The sequence below is a fragment of the Caenorhabditis briggsae genome (genome assembly GCF_000004555.2).
Source record: "Caenorhabditis briggsae complete genome, chrI, whole genome shotgun sequence".
NCBI lineage: Eukaryota > Metazoa > Nematoda > Chromadorea > Rhabditida > Rhabditidae > Caenorhabditis > Caenorhabditis briggsae.
Window position 1 is genome coordinate 2,250,227 of NC_013489.2, and position 18,709 is coordinate 2,268,935.

Here is an 18,709-nt window from a genome sequence, read left to right on the forward strand (position 1 = left end):
GACTCGTATTCGCCGGTACTTGGAGTACGGTAGATTAGAACGAATAAAAAAGCAGAAAAGCACAAAATTGAAATGAGCAATGCTCATTTTGTGTGCAAAAACCACTATGCAAGAATGCAGAAAAGTTCTGAAACGTCGTGGTTCCGAAACCTCCCGGATTCCTGAAAATACCAATTTCAAGCCAGAAATACCTGTTTTTGCAGGACCTACCCACGGGAAACGGAACATTCGTCAACAAGAACATCAGCGATCGTCGAGAGCTTCTTTTCGGCGACAAACTACACAAATATCTGAAGTCTCAAGGCAAAAAATCGCTAGTCGAGCTGATGAAAGAAGCTGTTGAGGAGTCTGGAACAGACGGTGCTTTGGCCGACGTCTGGAACGATGTCACATCGGTGCTGAATCGAAAAACGGTGGCGAGTCGAGACGACGTGACGACGACGGCGAATCTTCTGGAGGATGCGTGTAGATATCTTCAGAAAGTGTTCACTGATCATATGCAGACTGTTGTTGAGAGGAATTTGGAAATCGCGGAGAGAGGAGGAATTCCAGGCAAACGAGGACTGGTTAATGCGTTTTTGAAGGTGAGGAAATGGTGAAAATTGATGGAAAAAGTAAAAAATTAGGTCAGAAAATGACTGGAAATCTGAAAACTTCAGTTTAACGTTCGCTGATTTTATACTAGTATTCATCTGATTTGGCCAAAATTAGGCCTAATTAAGCCAAAATTACCTCAAATCGAATTAGGCTAGTCTCACCAATATCCGAATTTCAGAGTTTTTGAATTTTCGATTTTCAGAAGTTCCGAAATTGCATGTTATAAAACATTTGAGTTTTCAAACTTCTGAATTCCCGAATTTCAGAATTTCCAAATTTCGGAAATTTCAGCATTTTGAATTACCGGATTTCTTATTTCCAGAACTTCAAAAAATTGGGAATTTCGGAACTTTCGGATTTCTGAGTTTTCGAATTTTTGAATTTTAGAACTTCTGAATATCCGAATTTCCGGATTTCGTTTTTGAAGGTGAGAAATTGGTGAAAATTGATGGAAAAAGTTAAAAATAAGGTCAGAAAGTGACTGAAAATGATTGAAAATGACTGGAAATCTGAAAATAAAAACTAGAATTCATCATATCCGAATTTCTGAGCTTCTGAATTTCTGTAATTTTGAAAGTCCGATTTTTGAATGTCCAGTTTTCTAAAATTCCGAATTTCGAAACTTCCAGATTTCTGAATTTTTGAATTTTTGAATTTCCGATTTTGCGAATTTTCAGATTTCCGAATTTCCGATTTTCTAAAAAATTTCCGAATTTTGGATTTTCAGGATTTCTGATTTTCTAAGAATCTAACTTCAAAAACGACCGCTTCGATCTGAAAATCTTGAAATTTCCCATTTTCCAGGTCGGCACCGAAGAGCCCTTCCAACCAGAAGACGACAGTATCGACGGAATGCCAACGTGGCAAGTGACATATCATTGTGTCCGTGCTGGAGACATGCAAGCAGCCGCCGAGACCCTCAACCGACTCAAATCGTTCCCACAGTGCGCAACTCTGGTCGCCTCGCTGAACCACGTGGCAAAACACAAGAAATTGGATGCGGAGCTTAAGGTTTGGACCTTTTTGGGCTGAAAAAAAGGGTTCTGAAACTGGAAATTCGGAAATTTTTGAGTCAAAATTATTATTTTTAGAGCTAAAATACCCAATTTGAGCTCTGAAAAAATCTGAACATCTGATTTTTAAGCTTAATGGATCTGAAAATACCAGTCTTCGAGCCAAAGAGTACTATTTCTAGTGTATAAATAGCCAAAACCCCTTCTGAAAATTGATTTTCATGCTTCGAAACCCCGAATTTTCAGAAAAAGCTGAAAGTCGAGTGGCGTCACAACGTCGGCCACACCAAGGACAAGTACAAGCGTGCTCTCTACGCCGCCCTTCTCGGCGGACTCGAATCCGCGGCTCTCGCTGATACTCTAGAGAATTGGATCTGGTTTAAGCTATACCCACTTCACGTCGATCCACAGTTGACGCCGTTGCTGTTCCAGGAGGTTCAGAAAGCCGTTTCGATTGATTATGGTAGGATTTTTCACTTTCTAAATGGTCCAAATCAGCCAAAATGGTTGAAAATGTGCCTAAATTGAGCCAAAAATGGGCTAAAATTAGTCAGAAAGAGACGGAAATCTGCTGAAAATGAATCTTAAACAGTCCAAAATGAGGCCAAAACGAGTCAAAATTCAGCCAAAAGTAGTCTAAAACAAGCAAAAAATGATTGAAAGGACTAACATTAGTCAAAAACTGTCAGAAAATTAACCAGAAATCCGTTAAAAAATGAGCTAAAATAAAGCAAAAATGGTCAAAAATAGACTGAAGTTAGTAGAATTGGAAGAAAACAAGCTTGAATTAAGCGAGAAATAGTCAAAAGTGACCATAAAATGAGCCAAAAATAATCAAAAATTGACGAAAATCGGCCGAAAATGAGCTGAAAATGGTCTGAAAATGAGCTATTAATCTGTCAAAGTGAGCTAAAAATAATCAAAAATTGTCAAAAATGTGCTTGAAATTAGTGAAAAATGGTCAAAAATGACACAAAAAGGTCCAAACATAGATTGGCTAAAATTAGCCCATAAGAAAAATTAGTCCAAAATCGGCTGAAAATGAGCCTTAAATAGTCCATAATGAGCCAAAAATGGTCAAGAAAATGATTAGAAAATATCCAAAAAATGGACCTGAATTGAGCCAAAACTGGTCCAAACATGAGCTAAAATTAGTCAAAAAAGGTACCGAAACCGGCTGAAAATGAGCCATAATTAGTCAAAAATTAGCCAAAAATAGTCCATTACGGTAAATGACCATTTTTAATGGGAAAATTAGACAGTTATGACCTAAAAATATTCATTTTTGAGTTTTCTAGGCCACCTACAGTACCCACAACATTTATAATTTCCAGGAGAGCAATACTTCATGTCAAATGGCCCCTCCGAGTTCCAGTACTTCTTCACGGCTCTCTGGCTTTCTGGACAATTCGAGAGGGCTATTTATGTAGGTTCAATGGCCTAGTTTCATGCTTAAAATCCCGATTTTCAGCTCCTTCACGAGTGCGGACAACGAGTGGATAGTGTACACGTGGCGATTCTCGCACACAAGTTGGGATATCTTCGGATGTCGGTCAAGTCGACCGATGAGATGTGTGAGTTTGGGAAATAGGCTGAAATTATGCTGAAAATGACTAACAATGAGCCAAATTAGACTGAATAATAAATCCGAAATGACTCAAAATAGGCTGAAAACGGCCTAAGATCGCTAAAAATAAGCCAATTTTGACCGAAAAAATCGATTCCAAACGGCCCGAAATAGGTTAAAACTAAAAATGAGCCAAATCTGTCGGAAAATGGATCCGGAATGACCTAAATTTCACTGAAAACGATCTGAAATAACTGAAATTACGCCGACAATGGATTGAAATGAGCCAAATTGGACTGAAAAATGATCTGAAATAAGCTGAAAAAATGCCAAATTAGACAGAAACGTTGGTCACAAATAGACAGGAATTGACCGATAATACACTGAAAATTACTGTAAATAGACTGGAAATGGCTCAAAATTGAATAGAGAAATGAGCCTAATTTGACGAAAAAATAGATTCGATATAGTCCCAAATATGCTGGAATTGGCTGACATTACCCTGAAATAAGCTGTGAATAGGCTGAAAACGGCTTTAAATCGCTAAAAATAAGCCAATTTTGACTGAAAAATCGATTCTAAACGGCCCGAAATAAGTTAAAAATGGCTAAAAATGAGCTAAATCTGTCGGAAAATGGAAAATGGTCTAAAACAAGCTGAAAATAGCTGAAAAAAAAACCCAATTTGACAGTAACGTAAGCCAAATTTGACCTAAAATGGTCTGAAAACCCCGAAAATTCACAAAAAGACCCAATTTTCCATCCTATTACAGTAGTCGTCGACCCGAACGACGCCACGAAATGTCATCTGAATCTCGCTCGGCTCATCGTCGCCTACACGAAAAACTTTGAGCTGATCGATGTGCCACGATCGCTGGACTATTGGTTCTTGCTTAAGGGAATCTCGACGCCTACAGGATCCGACGTCTTCGAGATGGCAGTGAGCCGGTCGGTGTATTTGACTGGACAGTGTGACGCGATTCTGGGAACACTGACGCCGGATGGACGAAGAGAGAAGGGGCTGATTGATGAGTGAGTTTTTTTTAAATAAAGGAACAATAGGCTTAGAATTGGCTGGAAATGCTCTGAAAATTGTCTGAAATCATCTATAATTAGTGCCGTTTTGATCCCGAAACATGAGCTCAAATTGAAGCAAATTTAGCTGAAAAAGATCTTCAAACGAGATAATTAGGTCCCATATGCTCCAAATTATTTGGAAACGATCCGAAAACGGCTGAAAATGGTCCGAATCTAGCCAATAGCATATTTAGGCCCCCCCCCCCCCCCAAAATCAGCTCCTATCATCCAAATGATTCTCTAAAAAAGCTAAGGTTATTGGGTGAAAAATACTGCCTAGACTGGGCCTGAAAGGCCTAAAAACAATCTCAAACGGGCCTTAAACGCCTGAAAATAGATCTGAAAAGACTAAAACTCGCCTTTTTCCTAGCCTGAAAATAGGCTTGTTTAAGGCTTTAAGGCTGATTTTAGGCCTTCGTAGACCAATTTTTAGGCCGATCAGGCTGGCTCTAAACAGGCTCATAGGCTCGGTTTAGGCCTATAGCAGGGTTGTGATAGGATCAATTCATATTCTAAAACTTTATTCAAACACAGGATTTAAACAAAAAAAGTAGACATCTTTATACCTTTTAACCTCTATTCAAAAAAATCAAATGAAACGACGAGAGCTCAATGAACGGCTGGACGTCTTCGGACACTGGAATCGTACTTGTTTCGGAGCACAAATGCATGTGCATTGCTCAGCCAGATACGAGTTGTGATCACCGCCGGACAACGATTGCGTCGAGTCGAATTCGATGTCCGAGGTGTCTGCTGAATCGACGAATGAGTCGCTGGCGTCGTTGGATGTTTCACTGAAGTGGCAGTGCACTGGGCATGGGCGGTGGTGTTGAGTCCGAAGAGCCGATGGTCCCGGAGCAGCTGTAGCGATGTGCGGTGGGGTGAAGTGATGACGGGATCGTTCGTTACCACCGCCTGGCTCACGGGGGGTTTCTTGAGAAGCGAGAGGATCGCGGGCAGATTGAGGCTGAAAAAAGGAGTTAAATTGAGTTAGTGAAGATTCTGGAAGATTCTGGAGGATTCTAGATATCCCAGACTGCTAGAGAAGGTTTTGGAAGGTTCCTACGGGTCCTAGACCCTATAGATCCTAGATGCAATAGATCCTAGATGCAATAGGTCCTAGATTCTAAAGATTCTATAGATCCTAGATCCTAGATCCAATATATCCTAGATCTTATAGATCCTAGATCCTATGGATTTTAGATCCTGGCCCATCCTAGATCCTATGAATCCTAGATCCTATAGATCCTAGATCCTAGACCATCCTAGATCATCCTAGATCCTTACCTCCGATTTCACCTCCTCCTTCTTACTCTTCTTGGCACAAAACCCGAGCATCGTGACGGCGATGAGAATGTGCACCAAAACGCAATAGAACAAAGAAGAAGTAGTTTGGAGATCCAAAAAAGGGGAAAACTCGCCGAACATGTTGAGTGTGTGTGAAATGAGCACCAGTATGTTGTGAGCTTTGCCAAGTCGGCAGGAAAAAAATCTGCGTGGTTTTGGGTTTTTTCTGAGATTTGGCGCGTCAAATTTGACCCCAAAAACGGGAGCTCAAAAGGTCGGAATCTGGGCCGCGGCCGACCGCCATGGACCGGTCGCTGCGAGCTACGGTAGCTGTGCCACCCAAAAAAAGCCTGACCCGTACCGTAAGACAAGTACCGTAATCAGAAAGCTATGGCCATGAAATTGGCTTCAATCCGATCGCCTAGCTTGTGACCTAATTTGGATCAGAGCAATTGGAATTTTCATGATTGTAGACCCCAAAATCCCTGATTTGCTGGCCCTTTTTCGGCTTAAAAATCCTGTTTTGGATGATCCAAGTAAGATCTGAGCAATCCAAAATACGGTTTTGGCTCAAAAAGTCCAATTTCAACATAAATAAATACAAAGATTTATTAATTATACACACATTCACATGGTTTCTTCATAGATCACTTTTTGTCCACCGACAAATCCTCATAGGTGTCGTCCTTTGGTTTGGCGGCCTTCTTTCCGCAGAGCCCGAGCACCATGCCGGCGATGAGGAAGTGAGCAGCGAGTGTTGCAATCATTGGTGATGGAGCAAGTAGAGAGAGAGAGAGAGAGAGATGGAGAAGACACACTAGTTTTGTTGGTCTGAAATCCACCAAACTCGGCCTAAAAAGGGCTATTTTTGGTCTGGAGTTTTTTCTAGAAATTTCAAGCGAAATTGGCTCTCAGGTGGCTGGAATTTATTCTAGAAACGCCCCCGAACCTTCGAAGCTCCTCGAGCTAGCCTAGAGCTCCTAATTCCCACGCTATCGTCAGCTATAGCCGATCGATCTAACTGTTATCCTAGATGACGTGGCAGATTCTCAAACTTCTGAAGCGCGGAGTTCCAGATCCACGTCATCTAGGATTCTGAATCCCCAAACTCACAGTTGCTGACAAGACTCTTCGAGAAGATTCCTCTTCAATGGTCTGGAATTTCAGAAACTGACGATTATTTTCAGAAAATCAGAAGTACCAGAAGTCTGGTCTGGAAACCTGGTTTCCACGTTTGATGGGCTGGCTGAATTGGTGTTTTTTTTTCAATTATAGGATAAAATTACGCTGAATAAAAGAGGCTACCGTAATCCCAGAAAACAGGTTTCTAGGTTGGGGAATTCCTACCGAAATTTTGGAATTTCTAGGTCTTTTTCCAGATGAGCAATCTGTTTTTCATGTACTTCGAATTCTCAAAATTTAGAAATTAAGCTGCCTCCAAAGAATACATATTTCGATTCTCAAAATTGTAACTTTGACCAATTTGGACCCCCAGAAATGAAAGTTCCCTTTTTCCCCTACAGTAACCCATCAGAAGAAGGAAAAATCTGATTTTATAATTCCTGGAATACCTTTCGAAATTTGGCTATTTCTAGGCCATTTTCAGATGAGCAATCTTCACAATTCAAAACCGCGAAAAATGAATTTTTGAGCAATTTTCCATCTCCTACAGTAACCCCAATTCATTCATGGGCTGGCTGAATTGGTGGTTTTTTTTCAAAATTAGGATAAAATTACGTTGAATAGAAGAGGCTACAGAAATCCAAGAAACGGGTTTCTAGGTTGTCATAGAAAACAGAAGTATCTGGATTTCAAATTTCTCGAATTTACGGAAAAAATTTGGAATTTTGAGGTCATTTTCCAGATGAGCAATCTTTGAATATGTTTTGAAAATTTTTCGGAATACTGGAAATCTCACAATTCATGATTTTTTAGCTCAATTTCAACCCATCTCCATTCCTTCAAGAATTGTAATTTTGGTCAATTTGGACCCCCCCCCCCCCGAAATGCATTCTTTCCTACCTACAGTAACCCATCAGAAGAGCGAAAATCTGAATTTCAAATTTCTGGGATTCCCGCCAAAAATTGGCTATTTCTAGGCCACTTTCAGATGAGCAGAAATTATATCTCTACTTTTTCCGATTTTGTCCCTTTTTACCAAAAAAAAACGAGATTTTGGCTTAAAAATGATGTCAAATAAACATCCAGTACTACAGTAACCCAACCCGAACTGTTTGCAGATACCTCGACGATCCATCGGAAGTGATCAATCGTGTGGCGAGTGACACGGAACTCACCGGTGAATGGGATCAAGCCGTCAGTCTCTATCTGCTAGCATCCAAGTCCACAAACGCCGCCAAACTGTTATCATCGGAAATCAGTGAGACACTCCGTGCGGATAACAAGGAGAAGATTGGCGAGCTGGTTACAGTAGCTGAGCAATTCAAACGCGTTCAAAAGGGATGTCAAGCGGCTGAGTATGCCACGCTGTCGTTGTTGGTCGATCTCGCGGTGCTGTTTGATCACTGCAGAAATGATAACGCTGATACCGCTTATGGGTTAGTTTTTGGTAAATATTGATCGATTTCAAGTCAAGAAAATGCACAAAAATGACTGAAAATCGTGTAGAAATTTGGAAAAATTAGAGATTTCTAAAATATTCTCAGAATCCGTGGTTCTCTGATTCTGAAGGTAAAACTTTGAAATTCTGAGATTCTGAAAATCTTAAAATCTAAAACTCTGAAATTCTGAGATTCTGAAAATCTGAAAACCGGAAAATCCGAAATTCAGAATCTCTGAAATTCTAAAAATCTGAAAATCTGAAACTCTGAAACTTTGAAATTCTGAAATTCCGAAAATCTAAAACTCTGAAACTCTGAAATTCTAAAAATCTGAAAATCCGAAATTCGAAAACTCAAATTCCTAGATTCCTAGATTGTGAAGCTCTGAAATTCTAAAAATCTAAAACTCTGAAACTTTGAAATTCTAAGATTCTGAATATCTGAAACTCTGAAATTCTCGTATTCTAAATTTCTGAACCACTGAGGTTCTGAAATTTTTAGATTTCTGGATTCCTAGATTCTTAAATTCTTAAATTCTGATATTCTTAGATTTCTGGATTCCTAGATTCTCGAATTCTGAATTTCCGAAAAGCTGAAACTCTGAAATTCTAAACATTCCTGAATTCTCCCATTTTCCAGAATCTCCTCCCATCTCCGCCTAATCCCAACCGAGCCGGATCAAGTGACCGTAATCGTCAACGAGTTCCATATGGTACCACAGAAGGTTCGAGAAGTGCTTCCAGACATGTGTCTCCACCTGATGAAGTGCCTCGTCGATCACTGTATTCGTCAGTCGACGAGTCTCGCGAATCGTGGCGCCAACGCCGCCAACACCTCAATGTTCTCCTCGTCGAATCGCTATGTGAAGCAGGTAGGGATTCTGGGTTTTGTAGTTTTTGTAGTCTGAAAAGAAGTCTGGAAATCTGCTTTTCTCTTAATACATAGATTTATTATTATCTCTATAGGAACCATTTTACAAAATAACTGCAAATAGGAATGTGTGTTTTTTGCTTCTTTGGGGAGATGGAATGACTAGAATGTACAGATAGGAAGATCGTTATCATCAAAAACCGTTTATCAGTGCGTTTCCTCTTCGTTGTTCGTGCTGCTCGTGGCCTTGGTCTCTTCCTCCACTGCTCTCAGATCTCCGCTGACTCCTCCGATCAGCGATTGACGCTCAGGGGAGGTGTCTGAGAGATCGGACATCTCCGTGGACTCCTGCTCGACGAGGTGCATGTTCTTGTTGGTCAACGAGAAGCCGCACTGCAAAAATTTGAGGATTAGCTTTTATGGATCCTAGATCCTAAGATCCTAGATCCTATGGATCCTAGATCCTATGGATCCTAGATCCTATGGATCCTAGGTCCTAGAGATCCTAGTTCCTAGAGATCCTAGATCCTAGAGATTCTAGATCCTAGAGATCCCAGAGATCCTAGATCCTAGAGATCCTAGGTCCTTACCTGAGCATGATAGAAGAGGTTAAACACAAATCCGGCGAACACAAAGGCACACGATCCCAACGTCAGTGCTCCGAACAACGAGGTGAATGGGAACATGATGACAATAATGTCCTTGAGCACCGAGAACAGCTCATTCAATCCCAACTGCACTGAGAACACCATATAGCGTTGATCCTCTCGAATAGTCTCCTGCTGAATTTGAGTGATCGCCGGATCCGCAAGCCACAGACCGAAACGAGCGAACATGATACCAAAGAAGAAGAGATTGACGGGAAGGGAGACCTCCCAGAATGGAATCGATGGGACATCTTGGGGTTCGGGATTGGTGACTTTGTGAACGACTTTTGAGACCCATTGGGAAGCGGTGGTATTCTGAATGAATCCGCTGACATCCATGGAGGATCCGGGGAGAAGCATAGACACTCCGCACATCTCGATGAAGATGTTCTGCCAGATCAAGCCAATCATTACGGTCCAGAGAAGTCCGACACGTTTGGAGATGTGGTGATAGCTGAGGGTTCCGGCAATACCCAAGAGGGAGCCGACGCCACGAAGGAAGCCAATGTAGCCAGCAGAGAGGCCGTGTTTCTGGCCATAGGAGGCGGCGAGCTGGAAATTGAATTTTCTCGAAATTTTGATATTTTGAACATTTGGTTCTGAAATTAAGAATCTCGAGGCTTACATTATCAAATCCAAGCACAGTCATGTACAACAAAGCGAGACCGAATCCAGCAGTCCAGCTACTCTGTCTAAAGTACGTCGTGACAGTGTTCATACGAATATCCTTGATACCCATCAGCTCCTCGTCGCCTTCTGGAAACTTCGGAATTCCAATAGAGATGTAAAGAGATCAAAACTCACCAAGCTCACTGGATCTCGTCTTCAAACCCTCGGTATTCTGGTACAGATTCCTCAGAATGTACGCCTCCAAAACCCACGATCCGCAGTTGTAGGCGATGATGATGAGACAGACGGTTTGCCATGGAAAGTGGTCCAAAAGCCATCCGCTGACCCATGGAAGGGCTAGCGACGACGCTTGGTCGATACTGAGGAGATAGGAGTTGACTTCTGAAGTTTTGAGAGTTTTGGAGAGTTCGCTTTATCTAGAATCTAGGATCTGAAGCACTTACTCGACAAATCAACTCTTTCCGATCTAGAAATGACGACTACCCAATCTTTGGTAAAGCAGATTCTCTGAATCTCACTGGCCACTTTGGAAACGGAGGCGATCGCTGAAGCAATCAACAGATACAGCGTAGCATAGTTCTCCGGGCGATATTGGAACATTCCAGCGAAGATGAGCGCGGACAGGGCAACAGCTGCGTTGTTGAGAAGAAGAGTTCGCTGGATGACTGGAATTATTGGATTAAGAGGGGTTTAAGCTTTAGAAGTCAACAAGAGTGCTCACTCTTATCACGGTCGATTTTATCAAGAAACTGTCCGATGAAGGTGATACCGAAGAGCTTGAGAAGGGAGTCGACGAGCTGCTGAACGGCGACCCATGTCATTCCGCCCAACTGATGCATGAAGAGTCCGATCACGAAAGACCACATGCGATCGCCCTGGAAAATGAGTTAGATGTGGCAGAGTCGGATATCAGCACAGCTGATTTAGCCGTAGTGAAGCTTGGATCCTATCCTACTTGATCAGATCTTTTGATTTCAAGTCTAGGAGCTTTAAAGCCCAGATCGCTAGAGCTCAGCTACTCTACTGACGGCTCCGCGAGGTTTCGAAAGAGCTGTTTCACACATTTTTCGATTTGTTTCACAAGTGTGACGTTTCGAAAGTACGGCAATTAATGCTTTGAAAACTTCAAATATACAAAACTCTATTCGAAAAACAATTTAAACACTGAAATACAAGTTTCTGTTTTTTCATTCATGCAAAAAAGCGCAAAGCTGTTACTTTCGAAACGTTGTACTTGCGAAACGTCACACTTGCGAAACGTCACACTTGCGAAACGTCACACTTTCGAAACGTCGCGGAGCCCTACTGACGTGGTTCAGCCTCTGATCTGGAACATCCTAGTCTTCTGGTTTCCGTTCTTGAGACCTTGAGGCGCTGGTCTGAAGTTCGAAAACAGATTTTCTGATTTCAAGTTCAGATCGCTAGAGCACAGTTCATCTACAGATCATATCGCTGGAACGTCGTTTGGGCTTCATACTGTCCTAGTTCGATCCTCTGAGAGTCACTGATCCTTGAGGGACATCCGATCCTTAAGGGAGATCCCATGATTCTCGATGGCCTAGTTCTGTGCTCCAGTCTAGAGCCTTTAGACTCGTCAGACGAACTTTAAACTCCAAACTCCATGACATAGATCAGGGTCACAACCCCGAATAGACCAGAGTTTGTAGTTTCAACGTTGAAAGTTCGAAACGTGAGAATTCATAAACTTCTCTGCGCTCTCATCGGATTCCTCCTAAGACGACGTCAACTTCATATCAAAAATGATATACTACTGTCCTTCCAAGACATTTGACACTCTCTCTCTCTTATCAGCAAATGATCATTCAAAGTTTGAAGAGCAATTGCATCGAAAAAAGACGAATCGCTTACCAGAGTGGTCAGAAGAAATGCTCCGTAGAGCTGGAGCTCCGGCCAGCGTGACGACGATTTTTTTGTCCCAGTCATTTGAAAAATCTGAAAGATTCGAGATTAGCGATGGGCGAGAATTCCGAAAAGCCAAGAGAATCAAGAGAAGAATTGAAATTCCAAGAAAACACACAAACAGACAGTGAGCTCCTCAAATAGTCCTATGAGCAATATTGTGAACAAACATTTGTGTGTGGAAAAACCGCATTTATATGTTTTCAAAGACGCATAGACAGGAGAAAAGTGACACTTTTCTCTGCGGAGAGCGAAATTTGGGAATAACAGACACATACCGGTATGGCAGAAAAACTCAGCTGAAAACCATATGCTGATAAAGATGAAGGCTCATGCAGAAAATCAAAAAAATCACGTTCACATTGAAGACTGTTTTTTTGAGATGCAGGAAATTCTAGAAATCGCGGAAAGATCTGGATATGACTCAGTAGAAGAATGGGTTCCAGAAGAGATTCAATGAATCATTGGAAATCCTTTCGAGAGGATTCGGCAACAGAGAAATTGGGAAATCGAAATGCGTCATTGGAATCTGGCTATTCCAAAGTAAAGCCAATTTAAAGGAACATATGACAATTTTAAAAATTTCGATTTCTAGAAAAGAAGAAGAAAAGGAATATCCACAAAAATCAAGAATTACAGTAGTTGGATTACTGTAAGATCATTACTTCCGAGAGCCCTGGAACTTTTAGGACCGCTGATAACGGAAAGATTGGTCCACGGAAGCTTGTCCATGGTCTAGGCCGCGGTTTTTGAGCAGCCTTGGAATCTCCAAAATCTCGAATTTCCTAGTCTTCTAGGAGTCACAGAATTCGAGATCCTTGGCTCAACCCCAGAATCTGGGACTCAGATTCTTAATTAGCCATGAGAACTTCAAGAAAATTAGATCCTAAAAATGCGAAAATTGGATTAGCTTCGAAATGTCAATGTGGATTTTTTAAAAAGCCAAAAAGCTATAGACTAAAGCAGAAGCTAGCCAAAGCCAGAAGCTAGCTATGCTCAATCCCAAAAAGCTATAAACTAAACCAGAAGCTAGCTATGCTCAATCCCGAAAAGCTATGAACTAAAGCAGAAGCTAGCTATGCTCAATCCTAAAAAGCTATAGACCAAACCAGAAGCTAGCTATGCCAGTATCCAAAAATCTATAGGCTAAACCAGAAGCCAGCTATGCTCAATCCCGAAAAGCGTTATGATAAACCATATTTGCTAAGCCCGCCTAGCCTAGAAGCCTCTCCAACACCTTCTAAGAAGGTCCTTCGTCCTCTATTCTACGAATTGAAAAGTTCATAACGACTGATCCACGTCGAAGCATAAGAAACAAAAAACGCGATAAAGTGATAGAGTTCTCTCTCCTGGAAAAATGAAATTGACGAAGCGAATGCAAGGTTATATGTGCTCCCACTATCACTATCATTCTTTTTGTGTCTCCTCTCTCTCTCTGTCTCTCTCTGCCCATTACAATTCGAAATCAGTATCACCACCACAAAGAAAGGAGTTTAGATGAGAGATAAGCAAAAAAAACGAATTGGAAGGAGGCACACAGACTTGAGGTTTTGAATGCCTCTATTGATAATGACAAGTTTTTTGGCTGCTGGGGGCAGTGATCGAGAATGAGGAGACTGAGAGAGAGAGGGCATTGTGATTGTGCACAATACGGGACGCCCGCCCTTGTGATGAATTTTGGAGTTATTATTTTGAAGAAGGTTCTAGAGAGACCCAAAAAAACAGCATTAATTGAAATATTCTGGCCTCAACTTTGAGGTTTTATAGCAAGATTTTGCTCAGAACATCTCAAAACAATTACTTGTGCTTACAAAACAAATATCAATACCTGAGGAACGAGCTAAGGATCAGCAAGAGGCGGAGCCTATTGATCAGAAAGAGGCGGAGCTTATTGCTCATCAAGAGGCTGAGCTTAATGCTCAGCAAGAGGTGGAGCTTATTGCTGATTTGCTCAATTTTTGGAGTTTTTTCTCAGAGGACGCTTGCTTATGGCCCAAATCAAGCGATTTTTCTCTGAAACAGTCGCAAAAATCAGTTGGAAACGGCCTAAATTTATCATGAATCATCGTAGAATGAAATTTCCTCAAACATTTCGAAATTCCAAGAGAAATGCCAGGGAAAATACGCTCAAAACAATGGCAATCCTCATAAAAATGTCATCCAGCAGTCGCTGTGACTCATTGAATGGAAACAATAATGGGCGGAGCTTGTTTTTTATTTCGCAGTGGAAAAAATCTATGATTTCTGACCACTATATGGATTTTGAAATCTGAAATTGCATTCTGAGAAAAAATGTTTGGAATTGAGAAATATCCTAGGATTCTGAATTTCTGAACCTTGAAGCGTAAATGAGCTGGAATTTCCAGATTTGAGCTTTAGAAGTAACAGGATATTCTAGAGAAAATCTGCTGAAAAGCTCTATCACGCCATACGGTATGCTCATGTCCTGCATAGTCCTGAACAGGATAGTCCGGAAGAGGTCTGTTCAGTCGGAATTCCTAGATCCCGAAAAGGGATCGTTAGCCTCTAATCGAACCCGATTAAGATGAGATGGAATTGACCAGAGTATGGCTAGGATTCCATTGGATGGATCATCGATGGAAATACCATCTATCTAGAGAGAAGGAAAACTGAGCAATGTCCCATAAAGCCCAACCAAATTGAAATTGGCTCAAGATCCTTGAGACTCGGCTTTCGAGAGAATCTTAGTCTGGGTTTAGTCCTGAGTTGGGCAACAGAACAGATCCTTGATTGTGCTCATATTGGCTTGTCCAGCCAGGCTAGATTGACTAACTTAAAGCTCGAAACCTTAGAAAGGTTTTGGCCCTAACAGTATGAGAGAGATTGGTTATCACCTTATTGACTAGATTATCTATCCTAGAATGAAGTACCTATAGGTCAAGATGAATGAACGAAGTCATATGTCTCTCTCTCTCTCTGACTCAGAGGCTCTGAGACGGTCTAATGACCATTGACACCTCTGTGTACGAGAGAACGAGAGGGAGAGAGGCAACAGACACTAAATGGTTATAAACAAATCGGCATGTTCCAACTTCCAAGCGGTTGTAAATCATAACTACGAACGCCAGAGGTTTTATTATATAGCTATCTGGTGTGGCAGTTATTTGATACTCTATGACCTCGGTGCATTCGAATCGAGCCGCTCGATTGAAGACGTTCCAAAGAAGAGGAGTCTATGAAGAAGCGCTCATTGTCAGAATAACAGATGTATATAGAAAATGGGAGAGCAATTAATGCGCTCTGTTGAACTTCAAAATACAGAAGTTGACGAATCCAGAGAGGTCTGAATCTCATAATTCTCAAAAAGATTCTAAATTTCCAATTTTTGGCTATTTTCATTTCTTTGGACAAAGGTCACTGCTGTCTTCTCGCTATCACCTTTAACTGATAGATAACAGATAATGATGCCCTTTTTTGCTTCTTTTTTTTCTATTTAAAAAGCGTAGAAAACCCAATTTCAGCCAAAAAAAACGGATTTTTGACAATAATTTATTGTGGAGATACCAAGTTTACACCTTGTTGCTAGTAATCAACACGAAAATAAATTGGAAAATATAGGAGGGATTAGAGAAAAAAAGCGAGAAAAAAGAAGAAAATTGAGGGGTTACATCATTTTGAAACATATGATGAAGCTGGAGGAGACAGAGGGAAATTTCCAGGGGAAAATTGGTGGATTTCGGACTATTTGGGTTACTGTAGGTCCTGAGGTACGGTAGGTAGACCACTGTAGCTTCTCTGAAGACTACTGTAGCATCAGAATCGAGGAATGGATTACTGTAGGTTCAGTGAAGATTCTCAGATGCGATCAACTCACTATCAGAAAATGGATTACTGTAGATTCTGTATGGCCTACTGTAGCTTGCCAGATACGGTCAACTCAGTAAATGGATTACTGTAGAACTGCAGTATGGATACTACAGGATACTGTGAATTCGGGATTTAGGAGTCTGGATTACTGTAGCATTCGGGCACCGTAAATTCTGCGTAAGGATTACTGTAGATTCTGTATGGCCTACTGTAGCTTGTCAAATACGGCCAACAGTAAACGGATTACTGTAGATTTTGCAACTTTTATTACAGTAGACCCTCAGAATGAATTACTGTAGAAATACAAGACTGTAGGATTCTGTGAAATCAAGGAATCTAGATTACTGTACTCTCTGGACTCTCTGCAAATACTACTGTAGCATCAGAGATACCATCAATTCTGTAAATGAATTGCTGTAATGAATTACTGGCTCTCGGAATGGATTACTGTAGAACTGCAGTATGGATACTACAGAATACTGTGAACTTACGATTTGGGAGTCTGGATTACTGTATCTCTCGGGCACCGTAATTTCTGTGTAAGGATTACTGTAGGTTCTGTGAAGACTACTGTAGCTTCTCAGATATGCCTGGCTCGGTGAATGGATCACTGTAGATTTTTCCACTTTTACTACAGTATATTCCCCAAAGGATTACTGTGGGACTGCAAGATGGATACTGGAGAATACTGCGAATTCGGTGTTACGATGTCTGGATTACTGTAGCACGGGCACCGTAGATTAGATTTAGATTACTGTAGATTATAGGAATAGATTACTATGGAACTGCAAGATGGATACCGCAGAATACTGTAAATTTTGATTTATGGTGTCTGGAATACTGTAGCAGAAGGCACTTATGGATAGACGGTAGATTGTAAAAATGGATTACTGTAAGATTGTGTGAAATTGAGGAATCTTGGTTACTGTAGCATGGGGACAGTAGATTCGCTGAACAATTTACTGTAGCCTCTACGAATGGATTACTGTAGACTAGTAAGGATTAGGGACGATTGCTCACAAGCTTTTTTTTTAATTATCAATTTTTGAAAAATCAATAGAAACCAACTTCTGAATGAAATCGAAAATGCTAGAAAATCCATTAGAATTGCTTGAAAAATGACTTTGAAAGTGCTGAAAATTTCAGACAAATCGCGATTATCTGAGGATTTTGAAATTAAGTTTAAAAATCTACAAAAAAAATGACAATTTCAAAGATCCGATTTCCAGTTTTATTTTCAGACAATTTTTGTTTTTCTGCCTGAAAATTTCGAACTGAAAAATATTTATTTTTTGCAGATCAAGGCAATCGTTTTGTACTCGGCAACTGTTCCATACAAGTTCCCAACACATGTGACGTCCAAACTTCTTCAATTGCAAGCATCTCTTGGATTCTGAGGGAAATTCTGGAAAAATCCATTCCTAATACATTTCTCCATTCCCCGTTTTCTGTTGTAAAATCTCCTTTTTTTTTCGTCTCAAAAATTTTTTCTATCTTAAAAACTCTAACTTTTTTATTCCATTTTTTTTTGAAACACTTAAAAAATTTGACCCCAATTTCTCTATTTTTCCGCCGTTTTTTATTTATTTTTCCGACTTGAAAATGAAGAATCGCTGAAATTTTGACTCATTTTTTGCTGGTTTTTAACTCGTTTCTTTTCCTTTTACTAATATCGGTTGGTATGACTTTTGGCCTATCCGAGTGTGCGGTTTTTTTTTGGATTTTTCTAACATTTTTTGTGATTTTTGCAATTTTTCTCTCTTCAAAATTCTCATTTTTATAGGTTTCTGAGCTAAAAATTGACGAAAAAATAGGATTTTTCCTGCCGAAAATTCAATTTTCAAAAACCATAAAAATTCAAATTTGAACTGAAAATCAGAATTCTGGTTTAAAAAGCTAGTTTTTTCTCGAAAATTCCATACTTTCCGAGAAAATACAAGTCTCAAAGTTTAAACTGAAATTTAGCTTTCTTCAATTTTTTTTTTCAAATTTTTGAATCTTCAGAATTTTTGTCACAAAAAATTCAAAAATCTGATGATTTTCGGTTTTATGGTGTTATTCACTTAGCGAAAATATGTATTGAAATGCATTTCCGCGCCCTCGAAATTCAATGCATGAGCGTCGCGAAACGTATTTCAAAGCATTTCGCGACATAACTGTAAATGCATTTCAATACATATTTTCGCTAAGTGAATAACACCATAAAACCGAAAATCATCAGATTTTTGAATTTTTTGTGACAAAAATTCTGAAGATTCAAAAATTTGAAAAAAAAAATTGAAGAAAGCTAAATTTCAGTTTAAACTTTGAGACTTGTATTTTCTCGGAAAGTATGGAATTTTCGAGAAAAAACTAGCTTTTTAAACCAGAATTCTGATTTTCAGTTCAAATTTGAATTTTTATGGTTTTTGAAAATTGAATTTTCGGCAGGAAAAATCCTATTTTTTCGTCAATTTTTAGCTCAGAAACCTATAAAAATGAGAATTTTGAAGAGAGAAAAATTGCAAAAATCACAAAAAATGTTAGAAAAATCCAAAAAAAAACCGCACACTCGGATAGGCCAAAAGTCATACCAACCGATATTAGTAAAAGGAAAAGAAACGAGTTAAAAACCAGCAAAAAATGAGTCAAAATTTCAGCGATTCTTCATTTTCAAGTCGGAAAAATAAATAAAAAACGGCGGAAAAATAGAGAAATTGGGGTCAAATTTTTT

General features: G+C 40.0%; 3 protein-coding genes across 3 annotated transcripts in view; 1 reads left to right on the forward strand and 2 right to left on the reverse strand.

Annotated features, from left to right (window-relative positions):
* Cbr-npp-13 overlaps nucleotides 1–17,393 on the forward strand; it is a gene marked incomplete at both ends in the record, with an annotated part of 19,052 nt that extends 1,659 nt beyond the window's left edge. Inside the window, 9 exons of the mRNA XM_002638825.1 lie at nucleotides 204–584; nucleotides 1,402–1,608; nucleotides 1,857–2,073; nucleotides 2,945–3,036; nucleotides 3,082–3,184; nucleotides 3,950–4,208; nucleotides 7,781–8,109; nucleotides 8,752–8,972; nucleotides 17,295–17,393. Coding sequence (XP_002638871.1) covers nucleotides 204–584; nucleotides 1,402–1,608; nucleotides 1,857–2,073; nucleotides 2,945–3,036; nucleotides 3,082–3,184; nucleotides 3,950–4,208; nucleotides 7,781–8,109; nucleotides 8,752–8,972; nucleotides 17,295–17,393 — 1,908 coding nt within the window. The remainder of the gene's footprint in view (nucleotides 1–203; nucleotides 585–1,401; nucleotides 1,609–1,856; nucleotides 2,074–2,944; nucleotides 3,037–3,081; nucleotides 3,185–3,949; nucleotides 4,209–7,780; nucleotides 8,110–8,751; nucleotides 8,973–17,294) is intronic.
* Nucleotides 4,843–5,681, reverse strand: CBG22090 (the record flags this gene model as incomplete). The annotated part of the gene is made up of 2 exons (XM_002638826.1): nucleotides 4,843–5,220; nucleotides 5,541–5,681. The coding sequence occupies 2 exons, from the start codon at nucleotides 5,679–5,681 to the stop codon at nucleotides 4,843–4,845; spliced, it is 519 nt and encodes a 172-aa protein (XP_002638872.1).
* On the reverse strand, nucleotides 9,179–11,114 carry CBG22091 (the record flags this gene model as incomplete). Its single annotated transcript, XM_002638827.2, has 6 exons — nucleotides 9,179–9,364; nucleotides 9,562–10,170; nucleotides 10,244–10,374; nucleotides 10,423–10,629; nucleotides 10,692–10,913; nucleotides 10,970–11,114. The coding sequence occupies 6 exons, from the start codon at nucleotides 11,112–11,114 to the stop codon at nucleotides 9,179–9,181; spliced, it is 1,500 nt and encodes a 499-aa protein (XP_002638873.2).
* Nucleotides 17,394–18,709: the final 1,316 nt, after the last annotated feature.